The 10,374-nt window shown below is 51.1% G+C and overlaps 1 protein-coding gene across 2 annotated transcripts in view; it reads right to left on the bottom strand.

The window, feature by feature from the left end:
* Positions 1–337: 337 nt before the first annotated feature.
* PLEKHG4 (pleckstrin homology and RhoGEF domain containing G4) overlaps positions 338–10,374 on the bottom strand; it is an 84,893-nt gene continuing 74,856 nt past the window's right edge. The window contains exons 15-24 of one of the 2 annotated variants that reach the window (XM_058034324.1): positions 8,381–8,630; positions 7,724–7,813; positions 7,173–7,397; positions 6,534–6,704; positions 5,879–6,056; positions 5,123–5,239; positions 4,770–5,036; positions 3,958–4,154; positions 3,341–3,416; positions 338–2,178 (exon numbers count right to left, since the gene is read on the bottom strand). In XM_058034324.1, the coding sequence (XP_057890307.1) occupies positions 3,375–3,416; positions 3,958–4,154; positions 4,770–5,036; positions 5,123–5,239; positions 5,879–6,056; positions 6,534–6,704; positions 7,173–7,397; positions 7,724–7,813; positions 8,381–8,630 (1,537 nt within the window). In that variant the 3' untranslated portion in view covers positions 338–2,178; positions 3,341–3,374. Of the gene's footprint in view, positions 2,179–3,340; positions 3,417–3,661; positions 4,155–4,769; positions 5,037–5,122; positions 5,240–5,878; positions 6,057–6,533; positions 6,705–7,172; positions 7,398–7,723; positions 7,814–8,380; positions 8,631–10,374 lie in introns of those variants that run through there. The other variant, XM_058034323.1, reaches the window with a different exon arrangement.

The raw sequence follows: 10,374 nt of genomic DNA, 5'->3' as shown, positions 1-10,374 counted from the left end.
ACTCTGTAGAAGTCAAGGTTGGCAATGGAAAGATTTCTACTTATGCCAATAAAATCAAATATTTTTTCTCATTGTTTGGGTACCAGATATGGAATAGAGGGAAAAACTGTTTGTGTACTTTACAGTGTTTAAAATGACAGGCACCATCAGCCTCACCCCAATAACCTGCTGGGTTAGGTTTGGTCAGAGAAATGTTATTCAGTCTGTCCCCAGTACTCTGAGGGGGTATTTAAACACCCCAGGGACAACTGCTCCTCTCAGGGCTCCCTTCTGCAGCCCAGGTTCCCATGCTGAAATCATGACACAATGCAAGTAAGATTCATATAAAGAAAATAACCTTTATTAGACAAATCAATCAAACCCTGAAGAAAGAGTGTCAGGTAAACAATACTAAAGGTTTGTCCAGCAATTTAGAAACCTTTGAAACTGAGAAATTCCAGACGTTTCATGTTCCTCTTGTTGCATTAGTAACTTCTCCCCCTCTTGTGACGTGAGCTAATGTTGTCTTGACAGTCCAGAAACTTTGCATTAACCCAGCAATTATCTCAAAATAGTAACTTGTAAAATATTCCCTGTATAACTGTTTCCCACGCAATTTTGTACAAAGGTGTCGAATATATTTTCCTTGCTGTCTGAGAAAAGAACAAGGTTTAAAAACATCCAGCTTATTAAAAATAAACAAGTGTTTTACATACAGTACAGGAATTTCCAAACTTGAAGGAACACTGTCTCCAAGGTGGCTGTGGGGTGTAACACCCATGTCTGCCAAGGGAAGAAAATTGCAGTTAAATAAATTACTACTCCATCCTCTTCCTCAGGCCAAATGTAGCACTTCTCCCACACCTGCAGGAGCTGATTTACAGCCCTGCACAAACCAGGAGTAAACAGGAACTTGGCAGCCAAGTAACCACTGTTTCCAGAAATGCCAATTTTCATTTTGTCCAAGAACAGAGGGAGGGTGTCACAGCCACACAGTGACCTTGGATGTTACTCATGAAAAAGCCACCTTGGAACACAGGGCTCGTTTGTCCTCCAGTTATGCTGTGTTACTTAAACAACATCCACTTAAGGTTCAGCATTATGACCAAGCCATTACACTCAAAACCTGTTGGTCTCGAATGCCAGCACATCCAAAGCTCCTCAAACAAGCCACAACAGTGGGACTGAAGTACCAGAAGAGGGGCTGAGTCAGAGATGAAGCAAGGAGCCAGTCCCTGTCAGTCCAAAACCAGGGGCACAGCCAGGACAAAGCACAATGGAGCCTCAACTAAGCCACTGGAACCTGAGCCAGCAGGGCAAGAGAGGAACTTGCACTGGGACAGCAGCTATGGGGGCCAGTGGCTAAAACTAGAGCCAGGAATTTTGGTGCCTCCTGAGCTCCACCAGACACAGGTCCCTCTTCCTCACTCCTACTGACACCTCTGCTGGCTGCTCCCTCTGGGTCAGCCTCCCCCTGGCACCAGGGGAGTCTCTGCCTGGGCATCTCCCCCTTCTCTGGTGAATGCACTGAGGATTTACAGGGGGAGCTGGCAGTCAGAGCAGAGGTGGCACAGGCAGAGTGGCAGAGCTGACAGATGGTTATGAGAGAGATTAGCTCAGCACCAAGGCACTGGAAGAACCATCTGAAGAAACAATTCATAACAATGAAAATGCTTTTATTAGAATGGAAGTATTAAGCCAAGGAAATAAATTATTGCTACGATAGACATATTTAGAACATAAGGAAGGACGTTAAATCTTGAGCTTCAGGTCACTATAACCCTGAAACAGAAAGTTAGACTACTTTTTTTAAATACCTCAATTTCTCTTCATGCCCTTCCAAAAACTTTATAAAATGTGCAGCTTACACAACAAATAGTAACAGAGTCACTTGTAATAAAAATCTGTACAACTCATAGCTTTAAAAATAATACTTTTTTTTTCCCAAACTGCTAAGTTACTTATTACTTATAAATATAGGGCTAACGAGTTCTAAATGCCCAAGGTCCCATCCAACACCAAAGCTATTACATTTAGTTGACAGAAGCCATCCTGGGACTTCGCCTCAGGCAGAGGTCAAGTTTTGGGCTGTTTGAAAGAGCCTGATAATGGGCAAAAAATATCTTCAAGGATGAAGACTGTGTCCTTCTGCTGGTCAGAGGCCTGGGGTCTTCAGTGAGTTTGAAATGGCAATCAAACCTGGAACACAGCACCGTGCAATGGGTTAGACCAGCTGCACTCCTGGGATGTGGCAGGATCACACAGGTCCCTCTGTCCTGGCCAGCAGTGACCTCACAAAACACTTGAAATCCTCTGTTTGTCAGAGGTAAATTTTGGTGGGGAAAGAATATTCTCCTTGCAGGAGAAGCACAGCTCTTCCCTCTGTGCCTCAGGACTTGCCCAAAGGTTTTGTGCTGCTGTCCCTACTGCTTCTGTGGCCACTTCAAAAGTCTCACCTGTGACCCTCCAAAAGGGGCTCAGGATCTTAAATCTGAACCTTGGCTGGTTCTGTACAGCTTGTTCTGAACTCCTGCACCTGCCATGGGCACACCCCACAGTGCCAAACCTATGACCATTCACCACCCTGTGCCTTGACCATTCAAGCCCTAATCCTGCCTCTCTCATACCCCTCTGCTCCCTGTGAGAAGGGAGGCTCAGCCCCAAGGACAGAGAGGAAAAGGCTGAGACAAGAGCAGGCTGGTTTGAGTGGGTCCTGACATGACATCAAGGGCTGCCAGCCACGAGCAGCAGCCCTGCTTGGCTGCAAGGCCTGTCAGGGCTCACCCTCCTTAGATCAACAGTGACTTCCTTACAGACAAGGCATCCTCCCAGAATCCCTAAATACTGAAGCAACCTCTGGCAGCTCCCTCAGGACATCCTGACCATAACCTAGCAGGATCCTTTGCCTGGCAAAGTACCATTTCCTTTGGAGGTTCAAAGGAAACTGTGGGATAAATCTGCCTTGGGGAGAATACCGTGATTCCCCAAGGCAGTTCAGAGGGACTAAGAGCAGGATTTTGGCAAACAGCCACAAGAAATAGATTAGTGGTTAGACAGGTGGCAGCATTCAGAGGAAAGCAGCTCATCTGAACACTCAGGAGGTGGTCAAGCCTTTACTACCTGAACTTGATTTTGTTTATTTTGCTTCTGAAAGGCAGAAAGCATCAGACCAGCTGTTCAGAGTGTGGCTCCATGGGAGCTGCTCCTCTGTAACCAGATGAATCAGAGCCTCAGACACCAGTCAGGAATGCATGGGGAAAACTCACAGAGGAGCTGAGGTGAGATTCCCCTGACTCAGAGCTACTGACAAACCTGACCAGCACTCAGAACTGCTGGAAAATCCCCTGCAGGGGCTACTTACAACAACTCCATTTCCTGAGGCGGGGCCGAGGGGCTCACACTATTCTTGAGGGACTTATGGTGACCTGGCCTGCTTTCTGCAGAAGAGAGAAGCCAGTGTTAGTAGGGGGGTTAGAGGACAACAGCATCAGGACAGGATCTAGTGGGAAGGGAAGCAGCTGAGAACTCTCAGGAACACACCAACACCTCAGAGCAACCAGCTCCCACTACTCCCTCTCATCATTCCCCAAAAAATGCCCAGACCTCCCACGAAAGGAGCTTGGCAGCAGGTGCAGCAGAGCTCCAGCCACTCCAGGAGGTTATATATGTACCCCAGCCCATGGCAGCATTATAGCTCCTGTTTGTGCAACATCTCCTTGTGCAGCCTCCAGCACTGCAGGTCCTTTCCAGCTCATCTCCTCAGGCATCCTGGCCACTGCACGGGTGGCTCCTGCACCAGAGGCTCTCATCTGCCTCAGAGGGGCCAAGTCTCTGCAAGAGGAAATGTCACTTCCCCACAGTCACCCCAAGCCCAAAAGCAGCATCTTCGGTCCCCCTGTGAGAGGCAGTGGCTTGAACTGGGGAGGCAGGTACAGGAGCAGGCAAAGTCAAGAGAGTGTTTTGGCTGCTTGCACTTACTGCAGAAATGTACTGGCTGTTTGTGAACCTGGGTCTGCCCTCCATAGCAGAGCTGTGCTGTGGGCCTACAGGCATGTAAGGGGGTGAGCCCATGTCTTCACAGAAGCTTTCTTGTGGGATGTTGGAGACACAGCCACTGTCGGAGCCGCTGGAGCCTGTGGCTGACATGCAGTGCGATGACTCTGAGCTCTCTGTTGCTGGGGAAAGAGAGGAAGGTCACTCTGATAACCACAGACCACTAACAGATCACAGATAACTTTGGGTTGCATAGAACCCAAGCCACATAAGCTTGATAATGTACCTGTCTGCAGGGCAGTGGCTACACAATCCTACAGATCAGCCACACTCATGTCTGGGCCTCTTTAAGGCCACAGACAACAAAACAACACAAGAAGAAGAGCTGTAATGGTGCTGGTGATTGGTATGGGCTGGCCAATGAAGTTCACACAAGGGATAGGCAAAGGGTGATGGGGCCAGGACGGTGAGGGCAAAGGACAGAGCACTTCATACCAGAGGGGCAGGGACACAAACCCCCAAGACCACAGCAGTATCAGTACACAGCACCAAGTCTGCCATGGCTATGGCTGCAGCTCAACAGGTACTTTACAGGCCCTCTATTTGAGCTAACTCCTGTCATGGAACCTGAGACAGAGCTGGCATAATAGAAGGGCAGGGTCCTCATGCCCTGGTCTGGGTAGGAGACAGGGACTGCCATGACCCCAGCAAGCCTGGTCTGACCACACAGCACAGAACAAGGAGCAGGGATGAGCCTACACACCCCAGGTGCTGCAGAGCAGAGAGGCTGTACTTACTCATTGAGGGCTGGCTGCTCGTCTCATGCTCCAGCTCATCTTCCTCGATGCAAGTGCCAATGTCAAAGGGACGTCTGGGGGCCAGGACCCCTGGCAGCAGAGCCTGGTCCAGGTACATGTGCAGGTTGAGGGGTCCCAGAAGGGAGGAGGAGGATGAAGGGGAATAGGCAGTGGGACTGCTGCCGGTGGAGAGCTGTGTCTGTGTCCTCTTGAAGGGGTTGGAATGGTCAAACAGAGACACTGCAATTGAGGCTCTGGTCCTGGCACCTGCCAGAAAACATACAAAAAACCCCCTGAGAACCAGTCCTGCCTCACTCACAAGGATCAAGGGGAAAGGCACAGCTGGCACCTACCTCTGCCTTTCATGATGTAATCAATAGCACGGTCATTAATAGCTGCCTCACTGGGTTTGATATCCAGGAAGGGCTTGTTACCCACACCCATGGAGACCATCTCCTGCATACGGATTTCTGGAGAGGAAGAGACCCACAGCCACATTGTGAGGCTGACCCAACCCAACCCTGCCCACAGGCATTATTCAGCCACAGGTTAGAGCACTCATGGGCTGCTCCTGAGCTGCTGAGATTAGAGCTCTTCTCCCCTTGCTGCCCTCCCCAGCACTGTGGAGTCTCCAGGAACAAGCAATCATGCCCTGCTCTGGCCAAGTAGCTCAGCGCCATGCCACCTACGAGAGTCCTGCCAAGCGAGAAGCCTGTGGGGGACAGGAGGAATTTGGTCAGCATCATTCAGTAGTGAGCTCCAGTAGTGGCCCACATCACTGGGGAGACCAACAAGCCTTTCAGGGGCACAGCCTGTGCTCACAGGACAGGGAACCCTGAGCATGGATCTTCTGTTTCTCTCATGGAGAACAGGTGGGTGTCTACAGTCAAACAGAGCTTGGACCAGTCGAGTTCCCTGGGGATGAGGGGCAGGGAAGGGACATGCCCAGCCAAGCCCAGCACATGCTCCTGAGGCTGCATGCTGGCACACAGCTGCTTGCTGCACAGAGCTGCCTGGTAACAGGATCCAAACCTACTCAGGACAGCATGAGCTGAACAGGGCTCCCGCACCTTTTGCGGCACAGAAGGAATTCCAGGAAGGAATCACACCTTTATTGCGGGCTGCCTGCTGCCACAGGATTTTGGCAATGTCACTGGTCCAGGCCTGCTTAGTCTCAGCTGAGCTGGCCTGGAGGATGTAGGTGTCACTGGACTTCCGCCTTCGGAACCAGATCTCAAAGCGCAGGCCGCTGTCTCCACAGTTCTCAGTCAGACCAATGTCTGCAGTCTGGGAGGAAGAGGAAAAGCAAAACATAAACCAGACTGTACCAGGAGCAAAAGGAGTAAGCTGCTTGAACATTGTGCTAGAGCTATCCCCAGCTTGGCAGACCTAAGAGGAAGGAGTTTCAGGGTCTGGAAAGCAGCAGGTATGTCCTGGACACGGCTGAGCACAGACAGCTCAGCCAATTCCTAGTACTCCATCTGGAATTACCACCACTTCCCTGCCACATACACACTGCCTTTCTCCCATACTCCATGACCCTCAGAAAATGCTGGCCCCACATCCCACAGCACAGAGGGCCTAGGCATTAATGAGTGAAATATCCTCTTCTGGCCTCATTGCATGGTTTGGAGGAGGCTTAGAAGTGGTGGGAGCAGCTCTTCTGCTGAAGGCGCTCCTGCTTCCCATTTCAGAGGCATGTGCCACGGGGAAACCAGCCATGGACAGCTCCCACACAAGAGGGAGCTGCAGGGCTGCCCTTACCTTGAAGGAGTGCTTGTAGATATACACATCAAAGCCACCATCGATCCTCTTGGGCTTGCTGAAGAGGATGAGGTCCTCAAAGAGGAAGATGTGTCTCTGGTACTTCCTGCGGCCCAGCCAGATGGTGAACTCGTCCTGCCGCACCAGCTGCCCCTGCTCCTTCAGGTTTACCTGGACACGAGAGGACATCCTTGTAAGACTCCACCAGCATGACCTAGGCAGCCCTAGACCTGGACTTGGAAAACATGGTCCCATATGGCTGTAGCCCAGGTGGTGAAGAAGTGGCAGCTACTTGACATCTTAAGAGGGCTCTTGAAATTCTAGTCAGGCTGCACGGCATTGCTGGGAACCACATCAGGCTGAAACAACTGACTCCAAGCTCAGGAGAGAGCTGGACCCATCATTGGTAAGCATCCGGGAGCATGTTTATGACAAGCAGCTCACCCAGCTCAGGTAGCAGCACCCATGCTGTCTGCCCTAGGAAATCAAGGAGGCCTCCAGGCCTGTACTGGCAGACAGCACTCTGATCACTGGGAGAACCTGAGGGAAGGCTCACCATACAATCCAAAGACCCCAAGTCTAGAGAAGGGGAATAAGTGTGGCTCTGCTCCCCTGGGCAGGGAAGACACTGGAACGTACGTCACAGTCACGGATGGCATCCATGGCCAGCAGGTCATTCCCATGCCGGAGTTGAAACTTCACCATCTCCTCAGCAGCACGGAGATAGCCCAGCTCCTGCTCCTGTGCCTCGCTGCACTCCTTGATCAGGTCCTTCAGGAGCAGGGCATATTTGCTCATCCGCTGGATGGGTTTCAGCAGGTAGGAGGCCAGGTCCATCTTATCCCCCAGCTGCACCTGCTTGAACTGAGAAATGCAGCACAGTGAAGGCAGCAGCCTCCCCAAGGAGAACCCCGTGCCCCCAGGCAAGCACTGACACCTCTTGACTGGGGTCCTCAGGGAAAATGAGTACTCTTAGGGAAATGCAAGGCCACCAGACCAATGCTGCTGTGTGCTGGGTTCCTTTCCCAAGCCGTCTCTGCACCTCTGCCCTATCCCTTCCATAGAGCTGTGCAGAGAGTTGTGCCAGGGAAGCAGAGGCAGCACTGAGCCTGCCTTAGGCAGGTAAGTTTGCTTTACTTAAACAGATCAGTGACCAAACACAGAGCAATCCTGACACAGGCAGAACTCACCTTGAAGAAGTTATTCCCATGGCTGGCCAGCAGTGAGTCTGACTTTGGCTTGTTCTTGCTATACAGCGCATACATTCCAAACTGGTCTTTCTGCAGAAGAAATCCATCCTCAAGTGAGACCCATGCACCCAGGACACAGCGACAGACACAACCCTGGTAGGTTACTCTAGTACTTCTGCCTCTCCTAGGCTGCACCAGAGCCTCCTCTGATAGCAGAAATAACTTTATTTCAAGCTCACTAAGAGCCAGGGAATGTTCTTGTCTTCCTACTCTCAGAGTAGCTAGGACTTTTTGATTCATTGTTCTCCTATCCCTAGCTTCTTCCATACCCCAACAGTCACCTTGTACCATTCACAGCACGTAGCAGCAAAATGCATGGGGCAGCTGACCTTCAGACCTGTGTCCCTGTGCTTCTCCCCAGCAGCCCTTTTCTCCCAGAGTTGGTCTGTACCTCTCCGCTCACTCTAGTCATTACCTCTGACACCACAGACAGGAACCATGCAAGGAGTGTCCCTGGAGAAACAGATGGGCTTTAAGGAGCAGACATTCTGTTTCCCTGGCAGTATCTCTTGGTAGCAAAGCACAACATGAAAGGCACAGAAACCAAACTCATGCCTGGAAGAGCCCGACCCCGGGGGCAAGGTGCTGATGCCTTACGTGTCGCAGGAAGCAGTGGCTGACCCTCAGTGGGTGGTTGCAGCAGCTCTCAAGCTCTCGAAGGAAGTACTGGCTGTGGAAGTCATAGAGCTTCTCCAGGTTTCCAAAGATGACGCTGCGCTTCCCGCGCAGGTCCTGGGGCAGGTCCAGGCGCTCCATCTCGGGGAAGTAGCTGTCGATGATGTAGCGGAGCGACCGCACATACTCCCGCTCCGTGGTCACCATCTCATCGATGATGTGCCGCAGTTTGCTGCAACAGGGAACACCCAGCCCTGAAGGGACCCAGAGTGCCTGCAAAGCACTGCACTAGTGCTACAGAAGCTCTCTCGGACACCCAGCATGGAAATGAGATGATCCTCAGCACAGACCAAGCTCAGATACACAATCGTCCATGATTGCTCTGACTCTGAGCACTGACAGGATGCAAGGGAACAGCATGAAGCTGTGTCGGGGGGTTTAGGCTGAAGCTATTAGGAAAGGGTCCTTCGGCACTAGATCAGGCTCCCCTGAGAAGTGGTCATGGCATCAAGCCTGTCAGAGCTAAGAAGCATTTGGACAAGGTTCTCAAGCACATGGTGTGATTCTTGGGGTAGTCCAATGCAGTCAGAAGTTGGATCAATTATCTTTTTGGGTCTCCCTTTCAGCTCGGGATATTCTGTGATTCTAAGGATTCAGGAAGGGAGTGCCCAAGGCTGGCTGTGATCCTGACCCAAACTCAGCAGGACACACAACCCAGGGCCCACCCAGCCCCTGCTCTGGACACAGCTGGCTGCTCTCCTGAAACAACAGTGACAGCAGAAGTCACAGTCACTTCTGTGAGGAGTCAGCCTGATGACTAGAGACTGAGGGAAGCAATGTTAACCCTGGGAGAACAATAGCTCTAGAATTAGGTTCTGTTGGGCTTGTCCTAGTAAAAGTGAGAGAGTAAAACTGAAGTGTCCTAACACTTCATCAGTGAACTGCAGTTCCTAGCACAGGTTGCTCTCACGTATCTCAAAGGATGCCTCTTAGGTACTCGAGGTTTCCACTGTGAGGCAGTGTAGCACCAAGCATAACTCCAATGTGTCCCTTCCTCCCCTGCATTTCAGCCTTTCCTCAAATCAACTTCTCTGGCTGTTCAGAGAACAGAGCAATGGAAATGTCTCAGCACCCAGACACGAGAGGCCTCCTGCATTGCTCCCTTGAGAAGCAAAGTGGCCACCCTGCTATCTGCTGGCACACATTCCCTGCCATGAGCTTTTCTGGCTATCCCAGGGATACTGGAGCCCCCTTCCAGAAGATGTCACTGTCCCCAGCCATTTCACTCGACACGGCCTCCCAGCATCCAGCACTCTTTTCTCTGCCATTAATTTTTTACTTATATTTTAATTTTTTCCAGTGAGAGCAACTGAAAGACCTGCCTGGAGACCCTTTGTCAAGAACACCTCATATCCCTGGGCTCTCCAAAGCATAAGCACACTTCGTAGTATGACAACAAAGTTGCGATTCTCAAAGATAGAGACAGAAAACAGCACAAATGCCAGCTGTTGGACACCCAGAGATTTCAGCCCCAAAGCACAAATACAAACACCCTCTCACCTGTGAAGCTGCTGTCACAAGGTGCTGGATGTGCCTCCCTACCAGTCTGGGTACAGCACTCCCAAAAGTGTGGGGGACGATGCCCTGAGCTTCTGCTCTCACACTGCACCTGTACTCCTGGCTTTGTTAGGTCACTGAATACTGCTTCTGTAATCCCTCATTCTCCAATGGAAGCAATGTTCAGAGACTCCCTCTCCTGTCTGGGAACTGAACTTTCTCCTCCTAGAGGAATCACACTGTGAGGGAAGAGCCACAAATCCCATTTCTCTGTTGCCCCACCTAGGTAGGTGCCAGATTATGTGGGGACATCCCTGTGGGCTTGCTCAGCATCACATACACACATGTAGGGAAGCTGGAGCTACATCTCCATCTGTCCTGTAACCAGCACTACAGAACTCCTCTAATCTCTGCTGGCT

Source organism: Melospiza georgiana, chromosome 14 (genome assembly GCF_028018845.1).
Source record: "Melospiza georgiana isolate bMelGeo1 chromosome 14, bMelGeo1.pri, whole genome shotgun sequence".
Taxonomy (NCBI): Eukaryota; Metazoa; Chordata; class Aves; order Passeriformes; family Passerellidae; genus Melospiza; species Melospiza georgiana.
The sequence above is the reverse complement of the archived record's forward strand: the minus strand, read 5'-3'. Positions and strand labels throughout refer to the sequence as shown.